The 24,104-nt window shown below is 44.4% G+C and overlaps 1 protein-coding gene and 1 long non-coding RNA gene across 4 annotated transcripts in view; one reads left to right on the top strand and one right to left on the bottom strand.

Annotated features, from left to right (window-relative positions):
* The window catches only part of LOC139273033 (uncharacterized), a 76,907-nt gene extending 72,015 nt beyond the window's left edge, over nt 1-4,892 (bottom strand). The window contains exon 1 of the long non-coding RNA XR_011595001.1: nt 4,723-4,892. This is a non-coding gene — a long non-coding RNA (uncharacterized lncRNA). The remainder of the gene's footprint in view (nt 1-4,722) is intronic.
* Nucleotides 4,893-5,012: 120 nt separating this feature from the next.
* Nucleotides 5,013-24,104, top strand: part of ppp1r21 (protein phosphatase 1, regulatory subunit 21) — a 127,187-nt gene continuing 108,095 nt past the window's right edge. For all 3 annotated transcript variants that reach the window (XM_070888681.1, XM_070888682.1, XM_070888680.1), the window contains exons 1-3: nt 5,013-5,516; nt 12,685-12,753; nt 19,720-19,866. In XM_070888681.1, coding sequence (XP_070744782.1) covers nt 5,463-5,516; nt 12,685-12,753; nt 19,720-19,866 — 270 coding nt within the window. In that variant the 5' untranslated portion in view covers nt 5,013-5,462. The remainder of the gene's footprint in view (nt 5,517-12,684; nt 12,754-19,719; nt 19,867-24,104) is intronic.

Raw genomic sequence — 24,104 nt, 5'->3', positions numbered from 1 at the left:
CTATAACTTCCGCCATCTCTTTTAATACCCTGGGATGCATTTTCATCAGGACCAGGGGACTTGTCTACCTTGAGTCCCATTAGCCTGTCCAGCACTACCCCCCTAGTGATAAGTGATTGTCTCAAGGTCCTCCCTTCCCACATTCCTGTGACCACCAATTTTTGGCATGGTTTTTGTGTCTTCCACTTTCTCCGTTCTTAAACAAAGGTACCGCATTACTAGTCCTCCAGTCCTCTGGCGCCATACCTGAAGCCAGAGAGGATTGGAAAATGATGGTTAAAGCCTCTGCTATTTCCTCTTTTGCTTCGCTTAACAGCCTGGGATACATTTCATCCGGGCCTGGGGACTTAACCACTTTCAAAGCTGCTAAACCCCTTAATACGTCCTCTCTCGCTATGTTTATTTCATCTAATATTTCACACTCCTCCTCAATAGCAGTGTCTGCATCGCCCCTCTTCTTTGTGAAAACAGACGTAAAGTATTCATTAAGAACCATACCGACATCTCCCGCCTCTACACACAGATTACCCTCACGGTCTCAAATCAGCTCTACTTTCTTTAGTTATCTTCTTGCTCTTAATATATTTATAAAACATCTTTGGATTTTCCTTGATTTTACTTGCCAAGAATTTTTCATGCTTTCTCTTTGCTTTCCTAATAGCCTTTTTAATTTCACCCCTGCACTTTCTAAACTCCTCCAGAGATTCTGCAGTATTTAGCCCTTGGTATTTGTCATAAGCCTCCCTTCTTTCTTTATCCTACCCTGTATGTCCCTAGACATCCAAGGGGCTCTAGATTTGTTAGTCCTACCCTTTTTCTTTAAAAGCACATATTTGGCCTGAACCCTTCAGATCTCCTCCTTGAATGCCTCCCACTGCTCTAACACTGATTTACCTTCAAGTAACTGTTTCCAGTCCACTATGGCCAAATCACCTCTCAGCTTAGCAAAGTTGGCTTTTCCCAATTTAGAACTTTTATTCCTGATCTATCTTTGTCCTTTTCCATAACTACCTTAAATCTAACTGAATTATGGTCACTAGCACCTAAATACTCTCCCACTGATACCCCTTCCACCTGCCCAGCTTCATTCCCCAAAACTAAATCCAGAATCGTCCCCCTCCTGTGTTGGGCTTGCTACATACTGGCTAAAAAGTTCTCCTGAATGCATTTTTGGAACTCTGCACCCTCTATATAGTATATTCTGAATGAATACAAAGAAACTGGTGGAGTTTGCACACAGTTGCAGGCTGTGGAAAGTGCCTTTGGAACACAGGAGGCAGAGGGGAGACTTAATTGTGGTGTATAAAATTATGAGAGGCCTCGATAGAGTGGATAGGAAGGATCTATTTCCCTTAGAGAGCTCAATAACCAGGGGGCATAGATTTAGAGAGGAGTTGAGGAGAACTTTTTTCACCCAGAGGGTGGTGAGGGTCTGGACCTCACTGTCCGAAATGGTGATGGCGTCAGAAACCCTCATCACATTTAAAAAGTACTTGGATATGCACTTGAAGTGACATAAACTACAAGGCTGAGAGCTGGAAAGTGGGATTGGACTGGATAGCTCTTTTTCAGCCGGTACAAACACAATGGGCCGAATGGCCTCCTTCTGTGCCATAAATTTCGATGATTCTGTGGCTACTGAGTGTCACTGTGGAGCAACCCAAGTTTTTGTGCTGTTTTTTTTAGCCAGCAGCCATGTTGGTACAGTTAAGTAAAGGAGGCCTCATTACAGCTGTCCATGGACTTCCTCGCACATAACGCTCTGGTTGCCTCTGCTTCAAGGCAATTCATTTGCAGCCTTCCCCCATCCCCAACATTCTGCGTTCCATGGCCACTGAGGCTGCCAGCCCAATCACCTGCTCATGTTAATTCCTTTTGCTATTTACCTCAAAGAAACTGCGTTGCCCATCAGCCCGGGTGTTCACCAAAAAACTAATCACTATTTGTTGTTTATTTATTCGTTCATGGGATGCGGGTGTCGCTGGTAAGGCTGGCATTTATTGCCCATCTATAATTGCCCTTGAGAAAGTGGTGATGGAGCTGCCTTCTTAAATCGCTGCAGTCCTTGTAGTGAAGGTACTCCCACAGTGACTTTGTCGTAGCGGTTTGGTGCAACTGAGTGGCTTGCTAGGCCATTTCAGAGGGCAGTTAAGAGTCAACCACATTGCTGTGGGTCTGGAGGCACATATAGGCCAGACCGGGTAAGGACGGCAGATTTCCTTTCCTAAAGGACAGTAGTGAACCAGTTGGGTTTTTACGACAATCCAATAATTTCATGGTCACCATTATTGATGGTAGCTTTTTACTTACAGATGCATTTAATTAACTGAATTTAAATTCCCCAGCAGCCGTGGTGAGATTTGAACACACGTCTCCGGATTATTAGTATCGGCCTCTGGATTACTAGTCCAGTAACACAACCACTACCCTACCATACCCCTAAATTCCAGACTGCTTGGCCAACCTCACTTTCCCTCTGCCCTTAGCCAACAGTAATCAGTTAGCTCCCCCCTCCGCCATTGAGCAACGTCTTAGCCCATGCAAACCACAACAATGAGCAGCAATACACCCTCTCATTGAGTATGATTGGCCAATTATCTCAGTTGCCTCCAATTCATTCCCTCTCCAACTAAGAAAAAATTATGCCCTTCCATCCCTTGCAAAAGAACTTTTCAAACCAAGCCCGCTCCACAAGAACCAGTATTTTCCCATTGGCACCTCTCCCAAAGAATCAATCCTGATACATGTTCCTCTCCCCACTCAACAGGGCAATAATTCCTGGACCACTGCTCTCTTCATGCACAGAGCATTAAAATGGCCCTGGGAAACTGTTCGCCCATCCCACTGACCAATAATCATCCAAACATTTTCCTCCCCCCCATTTCCTTCCCTATCTCCATCCATCATACTAAGTCCGCCTTCCCTCATCCCTCTGCTCCACACCTCCTCGTCTCTCTCCTATCTCCTCCTTCTTTCTGCCACCACCTCTCTCCCACACCTACTTGATTTTAAGTACTTCATTTTCTTCTGACTCCCTACAAAAAACAAAAACTTGTATTTATATAGCACCTTTAACGTAGTAAAATGTCCCAAGATGCGTCACAGGAGAGTTATAAGACAAGAATAAATAAATTTGACACCAAGCCACATAAGAAGAAATTCAAAGAGGTACATTTTAAGGAGCATCTGAAAGGAGGAAAGAGAGGTAGAAAAGTGGAGAGGTTTAGGGAGGGAGTTCCAGAGCTTAGGGCCCAGGCAGCTGAAGGCACGGCCACCGATGGTTGAGCAGTTATAATCAGGGATGCTCAAAAGGGCAGAATTTGAGGAGTGCAGCTATCTCGGGCGGTTGGGAGGCTGAAGGAGATTACAGAGATAGGGAGGGGCGAGGCCATGGAGGGATTTGTAAACAAGGATGAGAATTTTGAAACCAAGGCGTTGCTTAACTGGGAGCCAATGTAGGTCAGCGAGCATGGGGTGATGGGTGAACGGGACTTGGTGCGAGTTAGGACATGGGCTGCCGAGTTTTGGATGACCTCAAGTTTACGTAGGGGAGAATGTGGGAGGCCAGCCAGGCGTGTGTTGGAGTAGTCAAGTCTAGAGATAACAAAAGGCATGGATGAAGGTTTCAGCAGCAGATGAGCTGATGCAGGGGCGCAGACGGGCGATGTTACAGAGGTGGAAATAAGTGGTTTTAGTTGTGCCGCAGATGTGTAGCTGGAAGATCATTTCAGGGTCCAATATGACACCTAGGTCGCGAACAGTCTGGTTCAGCTTCAGACAGATGCTAGGGAGAGGTATGGAGTTGGTGGCTAGGGAACGCAATTTGTGACGGAGACTGAAGACAATGGCTTCGGTCTTCCCAATATTTAATTGTAGAAAATTTCTGTTCATTTATAACTGGATGTCGGACAAGCAGTCTGACAATTTAGAGACAGTGGGGGGGTCGAGAGAAGTGGTGGTGAGGAAGAGCTGGTGTCGTCAGCGTACATTTGGAAACTGACACCGTGTTTTCGGATGATGTCACCAAGGGGCATCAAATAGATGAGAAATAGGAAGGGGCCAAGGATAGATTCTTGGGGGATCATCATCAACACAGGCATGTGTTGAACTATTAATTACATAAATTAAAAGTATTATATAAAGATAAAGGACGCGTCTGATAACGTGTCATAACTCTAGATCGCGCACTGTCAATAACATAGTGCAGGATCAATAGTCAGAATGGTGACAATCACATCTGCTCAGATTCTTCCGCATCTTCTTAACCACCCCCTCACCTGAAAGTTATCTTTGGTCTTGAACTTTTTTTTAACTAATAAAAGGATGTTAAGTATGTGGAACAGATTACATTAAAATAAAAAAAAAACCCTTAATGAGTTTCAAAAGGAGAAGCTAGAAAGGTTTTTTTATCAAAATTGCACCAAGGATGTGTGGGCTGGATGAACCCAAGGCCTTCTCCTGCCTGAAACTGTTTGTCATTGTTTCCCTGTCGGTAAAGCCATGGAAGATCCATGTCAGATCAAGAACACATTTATAATAAAGCTGTGTATTCAAGTATATCATTATTCAGGAGCTGGGAATAAATTATATTTGAAGTATTTGTACTGAAAGTAAAACAAAACAGCAAATAATAAAAACGGCGACATCTCATCCCCATAAAAACACAACCATCTCTTCCTAATTCCAAAAGAATGATCTTTCTTCTTTCACAACTTGACCCACCTGCTGTATATTTCCAGCACTTTTCAGGTTTTGAATTCAGACTTGCAGCGCTGATGATCTTTCTTTTTTAACCTTGCAAGGATTTATTTATCACTTTCTCCTGAGTTTCGTTGGATTTATCCAGAAGCTACCAACTAACCGCAAGCTGGTTGCCACGACAACGACCTCCCCTTCCCCCAACCAGTGCTGGTCACGCGGGATACCAAGGCGACCGCGTCTCACGTGATCCGGTTGCCGTGGTGACGCCGTCGAGCGCTCTCCGTGCGGTTACGTCGGCGTGTGTTTAGCGCGTGGAGCCGGAAGTGGTCGGTGTCGCGGTGCGAGCGTTGGCTTTGGCCTTTGCGCTGGCTTATTGTGCGCGTTCACCTGCCGGCCAGCTCGAGCAGATAACTCCCTCGCCAGCTTATTCTCCTGGCGCTGGCCGAGCGTCAGAGAAAATAACAAGCGGGAATTGTCCGCAGCGAGAGTGGACAGTTGGGCCTAAGGGCCAGTGCTGGCAGACAGACAGAGACAGAGGCCGGAGAAACCAAACCGTCTATCATTAACGTTTCTCATCCTCGGCTGTGGCTCGCTGATTTTTCTCGCCCTCTTTATATAAAGATATGTCGATGTCGCTGTCGTTCTCGGTGTGAGAGACGACGCTGAGCTGTTGGGACTCCCGCCCTAGCTCCGCCGAGTGATGAGCCAGGCTCTGCCCGCCCCTTGCAGTCATCCGTCCACCCTTCAGCCATTCGCTGACCATGGCCGCAGATTTGCAAGCCAAGTATCAGAAACTTGCACAGGAGTATTCCAAGGTGTGGTTGATTGGCTTCAGTGTTGCTTTTCTGAATTGTTTATCCTTTATTGATATGCTATCAATTTGGAGCAGACGAACCTCTAAGCTCTAACCATTGTTGATCTAATACTTTTCAGTTTGCGATTTGTGGAATCTGAATTGGTTTGTTAATTGCTATTAAAATATATTCAGTATTGAGAAACTGGAAATCACAAACCATTCTCTTCACTGTAATCTTATCTCATAGGCAGTCCCTCGAAATCGAGAAAGACTTGCTTCCACTCTTAAAAGTGAGTTCTCTGGTGACTGTACAGTTCAATGCGGGAATTACAGTCTCTGTCACAGGTGGGACAGACAGTGGTTGAAGGAAAGGGTGGGTGGGGAGTCTGGTTTGTCACACGCAATTCTGAATACTTTCGCCGACGAGACTCGATACACAGTAATAAGTCACTACAAAAGCATATTTATACTACTTCTGAGCCTTTCTTGGTGTATTGAGGATTAAGTATGAATATCTTTTTAAAATGCAGGAAATAACAGCATCTCGAAAGCGAAAGGAACAGGTTACAAACGTATGGAGTGTATAACCTTTTGTTAGAACGAAGGTTTCAGTAAATTAATGGGTATGCCATTTTTAGTATGTACATTTGAACTGTCAAAACAATGTGCAGTAATATGTAGATTCTGCCCTTCCAAACATGGGTGTGTTTTCAGTTCTAACACCAGAGTCCAGTTACAGATCTGTCAGTGGTAGGGTAGTGCTGGGAGCAATTTGAGATGAAGAAGAACCACTCTACACAAATTGTATTGCTCAATAATAGTGGATTAATTGTTACTTTATACACAGTGTATTAGTACAAATATACTGAACATTACTTCATATCATCATCATAGGCAGTCCCTCGGAGTTGAGGATGACGTGCTTCCACAATAGCAATGAGTTCTCGGGTGACTGAAGAGTCCAATGCAGGACCTACAGTCTCTGTCACAGGTGGGGGCAAACGGTAGTTGAAGGAACAGGTGGATGGGGTGCCAGGGTTGCCACGCGCTCCTGCTGTCGACGCTTGGCTTCAGCTTGCTCTCGGCGAAGAAACGTTGTGTTCAGCGCCTTCCTGGATGCCTTCTCTTCACTTTGGGAGGTCTTGGACCAGGGATTCCCAGGTGTCGGTGGGGATGTTACATTTTTTCAAGGAGGCTTTGAGGGTGTCCTCTGCCCACCTAGAGCTCACTTGCCGCGTCGGAGCTCCGAGTAAAGTGCTTGTTTTGGGAGTCTCGTGTCAGACATGTGGGCAATGTGGCCCATCCAGCGGAGCTGATCGAGTGTGATCAGTGCTTCGATGCTGGGGATATTGGCCTGAGCGAGGGCACTGACAGTGCGCCTATCCTGCCAATGGATTTGCAGGATCTTGCGGAGGCAGCGTTGGTACTTCTCCAGTGTTTTGAGGTGCCTGCTGTACATAGTCCATGTCTCTGAGCCAGGTAGAGGGGTGGGTATCACCACTGCTCTGTAGACCATGAGCTTGGTGCTGGGTTTGAGGTCCTGGTCTTCAAACACAATCTTCCTCAGGTGATCGAAGGCTGCACTTGCACACTGAAGGCGGTGTTGGACCTTGTCGTTGATGTGTGTCCTTGTTGACAGTAGGCTCCCGAGGTATGGAAAATAGTCCACATCCAAAGCCTCGTCGTGGATTTTGATAACCGGGGCGGGGGGGGCAGGTTGGGAGAGGACCTTTGTCTTACGGATGTTAAGTGTAAGGCCCATGCTCGGTGAAGGTGTTGACAATGGCTTGGAGTTCGGCCTCGGAGTGTGCGCAGATGCAGGCGTCTTCTGCGCACTGCAGTTCACTGACAGAGGATGGGACGGAGGTGACGGAGGTTGAAGAAATTCCCATTTGTCCTGTAATTTAGCTCCACTCCAGTGGAGCTTGCCGAGGGTGAGATGGAGCATTGCAGCAAGGAAGATTGAGATGAGCGTTGGTGTCGGAAAGAACAAGTTTCTTTAACACATTCTGAATTTGTCTGGAAACTATGGGTTGTGTGAATTGTGTAAATTCTTCAAAGGAATTCACAGGTGATCTGGCTGCAGGATGTTTACAGGTAGCTTGTATTCTTAAAATGTGTTGCAGCATAAATTGTACTGAGATTTTTCTTAAATGTTAAAATACTCTTGATGCATTGTTCAATTATTTAAAATGTATTTGGTGCAGTGCATTGGATGTTGCATGCTATCCCATGGACTGGTAGGATTTAGGTTCTTTTTTATATCTCAAGGTGGGTTCTTGATTTTAGCCACACTAGTGGAAGTACTGGAAAGAGGTTAAATGCTGCTTCCTGCCCTGTATAAAATAGGGGGGGCTAAATGGAGAGGAGTATATTGCATCCCTACTCTCCCAGGTAGTTGTCATGAAGTTCCTAATGGCCAGCTCAAGTTTTTTTAATTCGTTTCTGGGATGTGGGTGTCGCTGACAAGGCCAGCATTTATTGCCCATCCCTAATTTCCCTTGAGAAGGTGATGGTGAGACACCGCCTTGAACCGCTGAAGTCCTTGTGGTGAAAATACTCCCACAATGTTGTTGAGGGAGTTCCAGGATTTTGACCCAGCGATTATAAAGATCAGCGATATATTTCCAAGTCAAGATGGTGTGTAACTTGGAAGGGAACTTGCAGGTGATGGTGTTCCCATGCGCCTGCTGCCCATGTCCATCTATGTGGTAGAAATCGTGGGTTTGGGAGAGGCTGCTGTCGAAGCTTTGGCAACTTACTGCAGAGTATCTTGTAGATGGTGCACACTGCAGCCACGGTGCGCCGGTGGTGCAGGGAGTAAATATTTAAGGTGGTGGATGGGGTGCCAATCAAGCAGGCTACTTTGTCCTGGATGGCGTCGAGCTTCTTGTGTTTGAGCTGCATTCATCCAGGCAAGTGGAGTGTATTCCATCACACTCCTGACTTGTGCTTTGTAGATGCTGGGGAGTCAGGAGGTGAGACACTCGCCACAGAACACCCAGCCTCTGACCTGCTGTTCTAGTCACACTATCTGTGGCTGGTCCAGTTAAGTTTCTGGTCAATAGTGACCCCAAGGATATTGATGGTAGGGGATTTGGCGATGGTAATCCCGCTGAACGTCAAGCGATGGTGGCTAGACTCTTGCTTGGAGATGGTCATTGCCTGGCACTTGTGTGGCATAAATGTTATTTGTCACTAATCAGCCCAAGCCTGAATGTCATCCAGGTCTTGCTGCATTTGGGCATTGATTGCTTCATTATCTGAGGAGTTGCGAATGGAACTGAACACTGTGCAATTATCAGCGACCATCCCCACCTGACCTTATGATGGAGGGAAGGTCATTGATGAAGCAGCGGAAGATAGTTGGCCCTAGGACACTGCCTTGAGGAACTCCTGCAACGATATCCTGGGGCTGAGCTGATTGACCTCAACAATCTCAACCATCTTCCTTTGTGCTTTATGACTCCAGCAGTGGAGAGTTTCCCCCATTGACTTCAGTTTTACTAGGGCTCCTTGATGTCACATTCTGTCAAATGCTGCCTTGATGTCAACGGCAGTTACTCTCTCCTCACCTCTGGAATTTAGCTCTTTTGTCCATGTTTCAACCAAGGCTGTAATGAGGTCTGGAGTCGAGTGGTGCTGGCGGAGCCCAAACTGAGCATTGGTGAGTAAGTGCCGCTTGATAGAACTGTCGACGACACCTTCCATTACTTTGATAATTGAGAGTAGACTGATGGGGCGGTAATTGAACAGATTGGATTTGTCTCGCTTTTTGTGGACATGACACACCTGGACAATTTTCCACATTGTTGGATCGATGCCAGTGTTGTAGCTGTACTGGGACAGCTTGGCGAGTGGTGCGGCTAGTAGTGTTGAAAGAAGTTTGAACAGGTTGCCTGTCTTCTCCATGCTAGATAACATGTTTAACTGTAGACTGATAATTTGTGTACCAGAAGTCTTTATATTCTTTGCATGTTACTGATTGAAGGAATTATTTGTGAACACTTCTATTCAAAGCATATATCGATTTTGTCTTTACTACTTAGCTGAACATATTTTGAGTTGGCAGCTGCATGAGAATTTAACTCCATTACTTTATTACAGGGTACAACATTCTCGCAATAGAAACATAGAAAATAGGTGCAGGAGTAGGCCATTCGGCCCTTCGAGCCTGCACCGCCATTCAATGAGTTCATGGCTGAACATGCAACTTCACTACCCCATTCCTGCTTTCTCGCCATGCCCCTTGATCCCCCTAGTAGTAAGGACTGCATCTAACTCCTTTTTGAATATATTTAGTGAATTGGCCTCAACAACTTTCTGTGGTAGAGAATTCCACAGGTTCACCACTCTCTGGGTGAAGAAGTTTCTCCTCATCTCGGTCCTAAATGGCTTACCCCTTATCCTTAGACTGTGACCCCTGGTTCTGGACTTCCCCAACATTGGGAACATTCTTCCTGCATCTAACCTGTCTAAACCCGTCAGAATTTTAAACGTTTCTATGAGATCCCCTCTCATTCTTCTGAACTCCAGTGAATACAAGCCCAGTTGATCCAGTCTTTCTTGATATGTCAGTCCCGCCATCCCGGGAATCAGTCTGGTGAACCTTCGCTGCACTCCCTCAATAGCAAGAATGTCCTTCCTCAAGTTAGGAGACCAAAACTGTACACAATACTCCAGGTGTGGCCTCACCAAGGCCCTGTACAACTGTAGCAACACCTCCCTGCCCCTGTACTCAAATCCCCTCGCTATGAAGGCCAACATGCCATTTGCTTTCTTAACCGCCTGCTGTACCTGCATGCCAACCTTCAATGACTGATGTACCATGACACCCAGGTCTCTTTGCACCTCCCCTTTTCCTAATCTGTCACCATTCAGATAATAGTCTGTCTCTCTGTTTTTACCACCAAAGTGGATAACCTCACATTTATCCACATTATACTTCATCTGCCATGCATTTTCCCACTCACCTAACCTATCCAAGTCACTCTGCAGCCTCATAGCATCCTCCTCGCAGCTCACACTGCCACCCAACTTAGTGTCATCCGCAAATTTGGAGATACTACATTTAATCCCCTCGTCTAAATCATTAATGTACAGTGTAAACAGCTGGGGCCCCAGCACAGAACCTTGCGGTACCCCACTAGTCACTGCCTGCCATTCTGAAAAGTACAAATTTACTCCTACTCTTTGCTTCCTGTCTGACAACCAGTTCTCAAACCATGTCAGCACACTACCCCCAATCCCATGTGCTTTAACTTTGCACATTAATCTCTTGTGTGGGACCTTGTCGAAAGCCTTCTGAAAGTCCAAATATACCACATCAACTGGTTCTCCCTTGTCCACTCTACTGGAAACATTCTCAAAAAATTCCAGAAGATTTGTCAAGCATGATTTCCCTTTCACAAATCCATGCTGACTTGGACCTATCATGTCACCTCTTTCCAAATGCGCTGCTATGACATCCTTAATAATTGACTCCATCATTTTACCCACTACTGATGTCAGGCTGACCGGTCTATAATTCCCTGTTTTCTCTCTCCCTCCTTTTTTTTTTAAAGTGGGGTTACATTGGCTACCCTCCACTCGATAGGAACTGATCCAGAGTCCATGGAATGTTGGAAAATGACTGTCAATGCATCCGCTATTTCCAAGGTCACCTCCTTAAGTACTCTGGGATGCAATCCATCAGGCCCTGGGAATTTATCGGCCTTCAATCCCATCAATTTTCCCGACTAATAAGGATTTCCCTCAGTTCCTCCTCCTTACTAGATCCTCTGACCCCTTTTATCTCCGGAAGGTTGTTTGTGTCCTCCTTAGTGAATACCGAACCAAATTACTTGTTCAATTGGTCTGCCATTTCTTTGTTCCCCATTATGACTTCCCCTGATTCTGACTGCAGGGGACCTACGTTTGTCTTTACTAACCTTTTTCTCTTTACATATCTATAGAAAGTTTTGCAATCCGTCTTAATGTTCCCTGCAAGCTTCTTCTCATACTCCATTTTCCCTGCCCTAATCAAACCCTTTGTCCTCCTCTGCTGAGTTCTAAATTTCTCCCAGTCCCCAGGTTCACTGCTATTTCTGGCCAATTTGTATGCCACTTCCTTGGCTTTAATACTATCCCTGATTTCCCTTGATAGCCACGGTTGAGCCACCTTCCCTTTTTTATTTTTATGCCAGACAGGGATGTACAATTGTTGTAGTTCATCCATGCGGTCTCTAAATGTCTGCCATTGCCCATCCAAAGTCAATCCCTTAAGTATCACTCACCAATCTATCCTAGCCAATTCACGCCTCATACCTTCAAAGTTACCCTTCTTTAAGTTCTGGACCATGGTCTCTGAATTAACTGTTTCATTCTCCATCCTAATGTAGAATTCCACCATATTATGGTCACTCTTCCCCAAGGGGCCTCGCACCACGAGATTGCTAATTAATCCTCTCTCATTACACAATACCCAGTCTAAGATGGCCTCCCCCCTAGTTGGTTCCTCGACATATTGGTCTAGAAAACCATCCCTTATGCACTCCAGGAAATCCTCCTCCACTGTATTGCTTCCAGTTTGGTTAGCCCAATCTATATGCATATTAAAGTCACCCATGATAACTGCTGCACTTTTATTGCATGCACCCCTAATTTCCTGTTTGATGCCCTCCCCAACATCACTACTACTGTTTGGAGGTCTGGACACAACTCCCACTAACGTTTTTTGCCCTTTGGTGTTCTGCAGCTCTACTCATAGATTCCACATCATCCAAGCTAATGTCCTTCCTAATTATTGCATTAATCTCCTCTTTAACCAGCAATGCTACCCCACCTCCTTTTCCTTTTATTCTATCTTTCCTGAATGTTGAATACCCTTGGATATTGAGTTCCCAGCCCTGATCATCCTGGAGCCACGTCTCTGTAATCCCAATCACATCATATCCGTTAACATCTATTTGCACGGTTAATTCATCCACCTTATTACAGATACTCCTTGCATTAAGACACAAAGCCTTCAGGCTTGTTTTTTTTAACACCCTTTGTCCTTTTAGAATTATGATGCAATATGCTAAAATGTTTTTTAATGCATGGATTGCAAATATCAATAAAACAGAATTTATAGTTAAATTAACATTTACTGGAATTATTGTTGAAAATTCCTTTGGTGAAATATTTATCTCCTTGAAATGTTTCAGCTTCGGGCTCAGAACCAAGTACTGAAGAAAGCTGTTGTGGATGAACAAGGCCAGGGTGCATCTTTAAAGGTATAATCTAGAGCATCTTGTATCTGCGATGCAAATACAACAATACTTCAATATTTGATGTCTGTCTTGTTTTGATGCAAATTTGCAATTGTTGAATAATTCATTTTAAAGGTGTGCATATACTTTAGTCTCATTTGGAACTGGAGATAGTTTTTGCAACACCCAACTGAACCTTCCTGACTTTGATTTTACAGAAAATGATCAAGTTGTAGTCTGAATGATATGATGGGTACAGCAATTTTAGACTTGCTTAAGTACAGAAAGTTGGTCTCAACCAAGTATAAGTTGACCTGATGCACATTCAATTCCAAGTATGAATATATTCCATGAAAGGCAAATTGCTTGAGGAATGCATTCCTAAATGTTTGTGATAGTGAGAGTGGGAGGAGCGGAAGAGAGGAGAAAGAATTCTAAATACAAAAACATAATGCAAGTTTGTACCAGCAAGTGCGATTTTAGCAGGATAATTCTCCCCAGTGTACTGGCCAATATTTATCACCAAAACAAATTATTTGGTTGCTTGATTGCTGTTTATGGGATCTTGCTGCGTGAAAATTGGCTGTTTCCTGACATAACAGTGAGTACACTTCAAAAGTAATTTATTGGCTGTAAAGTACTTTGGGATGTCCTGAACTTATGAAAGGCACTATATAAATGCAAGTTCTTTCTTTTGTTTGAATGTCGTTATAAACTTTGAGATTGTGTTTCCTATATCCATGAGTCTAGAAATTCAAAAAATTGCATGAACACACATGGTAGAAAACAATCCTATTGCCCTTCATTTCAATAACTCATTCTTTCTTGCTTAGTTGGATGAGTTAGGGACTAGCTCCTTTGCCTCTCATGACTCTTTTTTTATTTTTTGCCCTCTGCTGCTGACAGCCGAGCTGAGAATGAGATCTTTGCATGTGGGGAATCATGGGTGCAGACCTGTTTTATGATTCACATCATGGGAATAGAGCTAGTATTAGACTACCAAAATATGAGTTGTCTCAATATATGGATCAGAATACAATTACATAACAAACTGTATAGATTCCCATTATTTTGCAGTAAAATGTTATGAAATTCCATGTCCTTTTGTCTTGCTTTGCCAGTTTTCAAGGAAATCAAAATAGTCCCCAGCCGTTTGCTGTTTGTGGGATCTTGGATTAAAATTATTTTTGGAACAAAAATATGTAGTCAAGTGAATGCCTGTACTGGGGAAAAGTAATGTACACAGCATCATCTTTCAATCTGGTATTTTACAGGGTAGATGCTGAGTAAATGTCTGTATAGTTTACTCAATAAAATGCTCCAATGCCAGCCGCAAGGGCATTTTCTACTGCACTATGTCAACCATTTAAATGGGGAGAGACTTTCAACTACAAGCAGCTTTGTACTATCCCTACTAGATGCTAGGTTAAGAATTGTTTTACTTGGTTTCACTTGGGGGAGGGTGGGGAGGGGGAACCTCACAGGGAGAGAACTGGATGGACCACATAAAGCATTATCAGGTCCTGCTCTAGTCTTCCAAATCTGCTCACTATTTCAGGATCATCCTGGAATGCAAAGATAACACCCGGCTTCTTTTCTCTCGTGCAAACTGTTGTTGGATCCATCTCCCTTGCCTCCTCCAATCTCCCAGTCAACAAGTGCAAGGAGCTCATGGACGTCTTTGTCACAAAGATTGAAACCTTCCGGTCAGCTGCTTCTGCTGATTCCTTCCCTTCCACTAGCCCACCAGGCTAAACCTACTCTAAGATTCTCCTCTGCCCTTGCCCTGAACTCTCATCTTTCTCCAGTTTTTCTCCTATGTCCCCTCATGCCCTCTCTGAGATCATCTTGTCCATGAACCCGATCTCCTGTTCCCTCAATCCTATTCTCACCAAACTGCTGACTACCCAACTTTCCTTCCTGGCCCCCATGTTAGCTGATATTAATGGTTCTCTCTGCTCATGTGCTGTCCCCCTCTCCTTTAAATCTGCCATCATCACCCCTCTGCTCAAAAAAACAACCTTTTGACCCCCTCCGTCCTTGAAAACTACCTTCCTTTCCATTCCAAAGTCCTTGAATGTACTGCTGCCTCTCAAATCTGTGCCCATCTTTCCCGGAACTCCATGTTTGAATCCCTCCATTCAGGTTTCCGCTCCGCCACAGTTCTGAAACAGCTCTTATCAAAGTCACAAATTAATCATATGTGACCGTGGTAAACTATCCTTCCTCTTTTTCTTTCTCCACCTGTCTGATACAGTTAATCACGCCATCCTCCCCCAACGCCTCTCCACTGTCGTCCAGCTGGGTGGGACTACACTCGCCTGATTCTATTCTTATCTATCCAGTTGTAGCCAGATAAACACCTGCAATAGCTTCACTTCCCACTCCTGCGCCATTACCGCTGATGTCCCTAAGGATCTATCCTTAGCTCTCTCATTGCTCTACATGCTGTCCCTCCATGACATCATATTGAAAACACAGCGTCAGGTTCCACATGTACGCTGACAACACCCAACTCTACCTTACCACCACCTTTCTCGACCCCTGCACTGTCTCTAAATTGTCTGACTGTTTGTCGGATATCCAGTTCTGGATGAGCAAAAGTTATCTCCAACAAACTCTGATCCCTAGCCACTGACTCCAACCCTCTTCCAGTTAACTGTGTAAGGCTAAACCAGACTGTTTGCAGCCTTGGTGTCGTATTTGACCCCAAGATGAGCTTCCAACTACACATCCATGCTATAACTAAGACTGCCTATTTCCACCTCCGTAGCATCGCCCGACTCCACCTCTGCGCCAGCTCATCTACTGAAACTCTTATCCATGCCTTTGTTACTTCTAAACTCGACTTCCAGTGCACTCTTGACCGTCCTCCTTATCTTTCACTCTCCATAAACTTGAGGTCATCTAAAACTTTGCCCGTGCCCTAACTCGCACCCAAATCCCATTCACTCATCATCCCTGTGCTCACTAATCGCACAGGGTAGCCTGGAGGAGGAATTCATAGAATGCATACGCGATTGTTTCTTAGAACAGTATGTTACAGAACCGACAAGGGAGCAAGCTATCTTAGATCTGGTCCTATGTAATGAGACAGGAAAAATAAACAATCTCCTAATAAAAGATCCTCTTGGAATGAGTGATCACAGTATGGTTGAATTTGTAATACAGATTGAGGGTGAGGAAGTTGTGTCAGAAACGAGCGTACTATGCTTAAACAAAGGGGACTACAGTGGGATGAGGGCAGAGTTGGCTAAAGTAGACTGGAAACACAGACTAAACGGTGGCACAATTGAGGAACAGTGGAGGACTTTTCAGGAGCTCTTTCATAGTGCGCAACAAAAATATATTCCAGTGAAAAAGAAGGGCGGTAAGAGAAGGGATAACCAGCCGTGGATAACCAAGGAAATAAAGGAGAGTATCAAATTAAAGACCAATGTGTATAAGGTGGCCAAGGTTAGTGGGAAACTAGAAGATTGGGAAAATTTTAAACGACAGCAAAGAATGACTAAAAAAGCAATAAAGAAAGGAAAGATAGATTACGAAGGTAAACTTGCGCAAAACATAAAAACAGATAGTAAAAGCTTTTACAGATATATAAAATGGAAAAGAGTGACTAAAGTAAGTGTTGGCCCCTTAGAAGATGAGAAGGGGATTTAATAATGGGAAATGTGGAAATGGCTGAGACCTTAAACAATTATTTTGCTTCGGTCTTCACAGTGGAAGACACAAAAACCATGCCAAAAATTGCTGGTCACAGGATTGTGGGAAGGGAGGACCTTGAGACAATCACTATCACTAGGGGGGTAGTGCTGGACAGGCTAATGGATCTCAAGGTAGACAAGTCCCCTGGTCCTGATGAAATGCATCCCAGGGTATTAAAAGAGATGGCGGAAGTTATAGCAGATGCATTCGTTATAATCTACCAAAATTCTCTGGACTCTGGGGAGGTACCAGCGGATTGGAAAGCAGCTAATGTAACGCCTCTGTTTAAAAAAAGGGGCAGACAAAAGGCAGGTAACTATAGGCCGGTTAGTTTAACATCTGTAGTGGGGAAAATGCTTGAAGCTATCATTAAGGAAGAAATAGCGGGACATCTAGATAGGAATAGTGCAATCAAGCAGACGCAGCATGGATTCATGAAGGGGAAATCATGTGTAACTAATTTACTGGAATTCTTTGAGGATATAACAAGCATGGTGGATAGAGGTGTACCGATGGATGTGGTGTATTTAGATTTCCAAAAGGCATTCGATAAGGTGCCACACAAAAGTTACTGCAGAAGATAGAGGTACGCGGAGTCAGAAGAAATGTATTAGCATGGATAGAAAATTGGCTGGCGAACAGAAAACAGAGAGTTGGGATAAATGGGTCCTTTTCGGGTTGGAAATCGGTGGTTAGTGGTGTGCCACAGGGATCGGTGCTGGGACCACAACTGTTTACAATATACATAGATGACCTGGAAGAGGGGACAGAGTGTAGTGTAACAAATATTGCAGATGACATAAAGATTAGTGGGAAAGCGGGTTGTGTAGAGGACACAGAAGCTGCAAAGAGATTTGGATAGGTTAAGCGAATGGGCTAAGGTTTGGCAGATGGAATACAATGTCGGAAAGTGTGAGGTCATCCACCTTGGGGGGGGGGGGGGGGAAACAGTGAAAGGGAATATCATTTGAATGTGGAGAAATTACAACATGCTGAGGTGCAGAGGGACCTGGGGGTCCTTGTGCATGAAACTCTTGTGCATGAAACTCTTTTAGAGTCCTGTGAGTGGGGGGACAGAGGGGAGACAGGAGGGAGTGTTAACACAGAACGGGAAGGGTCTGTAACAGTGGGAGGTGCAAACGTGTGCACAAACAGCCTCTCAGCATGAATCCCAAAAAGTTAGTTTGCAGGTGCAGCAGGTAATCAGGAAGGTGAATGGAATGTTGGCCTTCATTGCGAGAGGGATGGAGTACAAAAGCAAGGAGGTCCTTCTGCAACTGTATAGGGTATTGGTAAGGCCGCACCCGGAGTACTGCATGCAGTTTTGGTCACCTTACTTAAGGAAGGATATACTGGCTTTGGAGGGGGTATAGAGACGATTCACTCGGCTGATTCCGGAGATGAGGGGGTTACCTTGTGATGATAGATTGAGTCGACTGTGGGTTTACTCGTTAGAGTTCAGAAGGATGAGGGGTGATCTTCTAGAAACATATAAAATAATGAAAGGGATAGACAAGATAGAGGCAGAGGTTGTTTCCACTGGTCGGGGAGACTAGAACTAGGGGGCACAGCCTCAAAATACGGGGGAGCCAATTTAAAACCGAGTTGAGAAGGAATTTCTTCTCCCAGAGGGTTGTGAATCTGTGGAATTCTCTGCCCAAGGAAGCAGTTGAGGCTAACTCATTGAATGTATTCAAGTCACAGATGGATAGATTTTTAACCATTAAGGGTTACGGGGAGCGGGCGGGTAAGTGGAGCTGAGTCCACGGCCAGATCAGCCATGACCTTGTTGAATGGTGGAGCAGGCTCGAGGGGCTAGATGGCCTACTCCTGTTCCTAATTCTTATGTTCTTATGTTCTTATAACCTACATTGGCTCCCGGTTGAGCAATGCCTCAATTTTAAAATTCTCATCCTTGTCGTCAAATCCCTTCATGGCTTTGCCCCTCCCTATCTCTGTATAACTTGCATTTATATAGCGCCTTTAACTAGTAAAACATACCAAGGCACTTTATAGAAGCGTTATCAAACACAATTTGACATTGAGCCACATGAGATATTGGGACAGATGACAAGAGGTAGGTTTTAAGGAGCGTCTTAAAGAAGGAAAGAGGTGGAGCGGTGTCGGGAGAAAATTCCAGAGTGTGGGGCCTTGGCAGCTGTCGGCATAGCTACCAACAATGGAAGGATTAAAACCGGGGATGCTCAAGAGGCCAGAATTGGAGGAGCACAGTTATCTCTGAGGGTTGTGTGGCTGGAGGAGATTCGAGATAGGGAAGGACAAGGCCACAGATGGATTTGAAAACAAAAATGAGAGTTTTTAAATCGAGGCATTGCTTTAGTGAATGTCAGTGAGCACAGGGGTGATGGATGAACGGGGCTTGGTGCCAGTTAGGACCCGGGCAGCAGGATTTTGGATGGCCTCAAGGTTACGGAGGGTAGAACGTGGGAGGTTGACCAGGAGTTGATTAGAATAGTCTAGAGGTAACAAACGCGTAGATGAGAGTTTCGGCACCGGATGATTTGAGTCAGGGTGGAGTCGGACAATGTTGGAGGTGGAAATAGCCGGTCTTAGTGATGGGTCAGAAGCTCATTCGAGGTCAAATATAGCATCAAGGTTGTGAACAGTTTGGTTCAGCCTCAGACCGTTGCCAGGGAGAGGGATGGAGTCGGCGCCTAGGGAATGGAGTTCATAGCGGGGACCAAAGACCATGAATTCGATCTTCCCAATATTTAGTTGTAACTTTCTCCAGCTCTGCCAACTCACCGATATCTGTGCTCCTCCAACTCTGGCTTCTTACACATCTCAAATCGGCCCACTATCGGTACCCGTACTTTCAGATTCCAAGACCCCAAACTCTGGAATTCCTTCCCTAAACCTCTCGACCTCTCTTTCCTCCTTCAAGACACTCCTTAAAACCTACCTCTTGGGGCAGATGACCAAAAGTTTAGTCATCTGCCCTAATATCTTGTGTGGCTCGGTGTCAAATTTTGTTTGATAACACGGCTGTAAAACACCTCGGGACGTTTTACTATGTTAAAAGCGCTATAAAAATGCAAATTGTTGTTGTTTACATCTTTTCAGTTTGAGCTGATTTAGAACACAGCCAAGGGATGCAAGATACACTGTCCCAACACTGCCACTCATTCTCTAAAGTATTTGCTTTATGCTGTGATAATGTCCAGAGCAGCCAGATGGAGTACAATGGTCTTTTCCAGTCCAGTGCCTCCCTATGTTCTTGTGTTGTATAATCTGACTTAACACACAGCTTTTTCCCTGCAACAGGAGGAGCTGAAGATGAAGGACCAAAGTGTTAGGAAGTTGCAGCAGGAAATGGACAGTCTGACATTCCGAAATCAACAGCTGGCAAAGCGCGTAGAGCTACTTCAGGAGGAATTAGTAACGACTGAAACCAAGGGCAAGAAGAGCAAGGTAAAGAGTCTGGAATGAAGCAAGGTTCCTGGGGTCCAAGGTTCTTAGATTTTTGATGGAACTGAGTAATTGATAGCATAATATTTAACGTGTTTCCTATCCATACTCTTATTTCCATTGCAAGTAGATATCCACATTTATTCATTGGAATAATCATCTCACTATTTCAAAACGAAAAGTGTTCCAAGCCTTTTCAAAATGCTCCTTAATCAAAGCAGCAGAATTTAGTTAACAGTTGTGAGGATTAAAATTAAAATAAACTCTGGGTTGTGATAACTTCCATCTAATGTGGAAGATGCTGACTCACTTGTAGGGCTACTAAAATCATAGAAGTTTACAGCACAGCAAAGGAGGCCATTCAGTCCAATTTGTCTGTGCTATCTGTTGGCTCAAGCAGTCCATAATCCCGCTGCCCCACTCTCTCCTCACAGCCATGTATCTTTCTCTGCTACAAATATTTATCCAATTTTCCTTTGAAAGAAGCAATGGTTTCTGGTTCACCCACTCCCTGTGACACAGGATTCCATGCTCCAACAACCCTCTTGGGTAAATACATTTCTCCTGAACCCTCTGCTCACTCTCTTAGAGATATTTAAATTGACGAGCCCTTGTTACCAACTCTCCAACCAGAGAAAATAGTCCTTGTCTATTCACTCGAACAAAACTCTTTGCTAATCAACTCTATGAAATCTCCGCTTGGCCTTCTCGTGCTGCAGTGGAAATAATCCCAGCAACTCGACGCTCTCCTTATAACTATAGTTTCCCATCTCTGACATCATCCTGGTGAATCTGTGCTGAACGTTTTTATGACTTAAATGTCCTTTTATTCATACCCTTTAGTGTCTTTCTTTTTAGTGTATACTCGCACACCTTGCATTTTCTCCAAAAATAATGCACATCTGCATTCAAATTACATCAGTCCACCCATTCAGCTAACCTGCCTGTCTTCCTGAAGTCTCTTACAGTCCACTTCACTTTTTTTCAAAACTCCTGTTTTCTGTCTTGTGGATGAAACGTTAAACCGAAGCCCTGCCTGCCCCCTCAGACGAATGTAAAAAATCTTGTGGCACTATTCGAAGATGGTCAGGGGAGCTCTCTTTGGTGTCCTGGCTAATATTTATCCCTCAATTAACAAATAAGGTTGGTGAGCTGCAGGTGCAAATAGCCACATGGGAATATAGAAACATAGAAAATAGGTGCAGGAGTAGGCCCTTTGAGCCTGCACCACCATTCAATAAGATCATGTCTGATCATTCACCTCAGTACCCCTTTCCTGCTTTCTCTCCATGCCTCTTGATCCCTTTAGGGCCATATCTAGCTCCCTCTTGAATATATCCAATGAACTGGCATCAATAACTCTCTGCGGTAGGGAATTCCACAGGTTAACAACTCTGAGTGAAGAAGTTTCTTCTCATCTCAGTCCTAAATGGCTTGCCACTTATCCTTAGATTGTGACCCCTGGTTCTGGACTTCCCCAACATCGGGAAAATTCTTTCTGCATCTAACCCGTCCAGTCCTGTCAAAATGTTATATTTTTCGATGAGATCCCCTCTCATCCTTCTAAACTCCAGTGAATAAAGGCCCAGTTGATCCAGTCTCTCCTCATATGTCAGACTAGCCATCCCGGGAATCAGTCTGGTGAACCTTCGCTGCACTCCCTCAATAGCAAGAACGTCCTTGCTCAGATTTGGAGACCAAAACTGAACACAATATTCCAGGTGAGGCCTCAGCAAGGCCCTTTATAACTGCAGTAAGACTTCCCTGCTCCTATACTCAAATCCCCTAGCTATGAAGGCCAACATACCATTTTCCACCTTCATCGCTTGCTGTACCTGCATGCCAACTTTCAATGATTGATGTACCATGACACCCAGGTCTCGTTGCACCTCCCCTTTTCCTAATCTGCCGCCATTCAGATAATATTCTGCCTTCGTGTTTTTGTCCCCAAAGTGGGTAACCTCACATTTATCCACATTATACTGCATCTGTCATGCATTTGCCCACTCGCCTAACCTGTCCAAGTCACCCTGCAGCCTCTTCGCGTCCTCCTCACAGCTCACACCGCCACCCAGCTTAGTGTCATCTGCAAACTTGGGGATATTACACTCAATTCCTTCATCTAAATCATTAATTTATATTGTAAAGAGCTGGGGTCTCAGCACTGAGCCCTGCGGCACCCCACTAGTCACTGCCTGCCATTCTGAAAAGGACCCATTTATCCCGACTCTGCTTCCTGTCTGCCAACCAGTTCTCTATCCATGTCAGTACGTTACCCCCAATACCATGTGTTTTAATTTTGCACACCAATCTCTTGTGTGGGATCTTGCCAAAAGCCTTTTGAATGTCCAAATACACCACATCCACTGGTTCTCCCTTGTCCACTCTACTAGTTACATCCTTAAAAAATTCCAGAAGATTTGTCAAGCATGATTTCCCTTTCATAAATCCATGCTGACTTGGACCGATCCCATCACGGCTTTCCAAATGCGCTGCTATTTCATCTTTAATAATTGATTCCAACATTTTCCACACTGCTGATGTCATAATTCCCCGTTTTCTCTCTCCCTCCTTTTTTAAAAAAGTGGTGTTACATTAGCTACCCTCCAGTCCATAGGAACTGATCCAGAGTCGATAGACTGTTGGAAAATGATCACCAATGCATCCACTATTTCTAGGGCCACTTCCTTAAGTACTTTGGGATGCAGACTATCAGACCCTGGAGATTTATCGGCCTTCAATCCCATCAATTTTCCTAATATAATTTCCCGACTAATAAGGATTTCCTTCAGTTCTTCCTTCTCACTAGACCCTCATAATGCTGTGGCGATAACTGAGACCTGGCTCAAAAAAGGGCAGGATTGGGTACAAAATATAACTGGATATAATGTGTTCAGGAACGATAGGGAAGGAAAAAAAGGAGGTGGATTACAGTGCTGGAGAGAGAGGATGTCCTGGAGGGGTGAAGAACAGAATCTATTTGGTTAGAGGTGCCATTACACTACGAGGTGTATTCTATAGGCTGCCAACTATTGGGAAGGATATAGAGGAGCAAATTTGCAGGGAATATATAGAGGTAGAAGAACTATAGAGTTGTGATAATGGGGGACTTCAACTATCCTAATGTAGACTGGGATAGTAATAGTGTAAAGTTGCTGAGAGGGGGAAGAATTTCTGAAGTGTGTTCAGGAGAACTTTCTTGATCAGTATGTCTCCGGCCCATTCTTGTTCTGGGGAATGAGGTGGGTCATATGGAGCAAGTGTCAGTAGGGGAACATTTCAGGAACAGTGATCATCGTATCCTAAGGTTTAGACTAGCTATGGAAAAAGACAGGGAGCAATCTAGAGTAAAAATACTTAATTGGAGGAAAGCCAAATTAAGTGGGTTGCGAATGGATCTTACCCAAGTAAATTGGAATCAAAGATTGGCAAGCAAAACTGTAATCAAACAATGAGCTGCCTTCAAAGAGGAGATGGTTCGGGTACAGTCAAGGTACATTCCCATGAGGGGGAAAGGTAGGGCAACCAAAGCCAGAGCTCTCTGGATGACAAAAGAGAGAGAGTAAGGGCATGTATGACAGATGTCAGGTTGAGAATATAAATGAGAATCAGGCTGAACATTCAGCGGGAAAGTGAAAAAGGAAATAAGAGGGGCAAAGAGAGTATGAGAATAGATTGGCAGCTAACATAAAAGGGAATCCAAAAGTCTCCTATAGGCATATAAATAGTAAACAGGTTGGGCAGATTAGGGACCAAAATGGAGACCTATGCATGGAGGCAGAGGGCATGGCTGAGGTACTAAATGAGTACTTTGCATCTGTCTTTACCGAAGAAGATGTTGCCAGTCATAGTGACAGAGGAGCTAGTTATGTAAAAGTGTCAAATTCACAGTCCTTCATACAAACATGACATCCCAATTCTTAACTAGATAGGATAAAAATTGATAAGTAGGAGGTACTAGAAAGTCAGGCTGTACTTAAAGTAGGAAAGTCGGCAGGGATGCATCCTAGGATGCTGTGGGAAGAAAAGGTGGAAATTGCGGAGGTACTTTCCATAATTTTCCAATCCTCCTTAGATATGGGTGGGTGGGACCAGAGGACTGGAGAATTGCAAATGTTACACCCTTATTCAAAAAAGGGTGTAAGGATAAACCCAGCAACGACAGGCTAGTCAGTTTAACCTCTGTACTGGGGAAGCTTTTAGAAATGATAATCCAGGATAAAATTAAGTCACTTGGACAA

The sequence above is a fragment of the Pristiophorus japonicus genome, chromosome 9, assembly GCF_044704955.1.
Source record: "Pristiophorus japonicus isolate sPriJap1 chromosome 9, sPriJap1.hap1, whole genome shotgun sequence".
NCBI lineage: Eukaryota > Metazoa > Chordata > Chondrichthyes > Pristiophoridae > Pristiophorus > Pristiophorus japonicus.
Note: the sequence above shows the minus strand (reverse complement) of the source record. Positions and strands in the feature narration are given on the sequence as shown.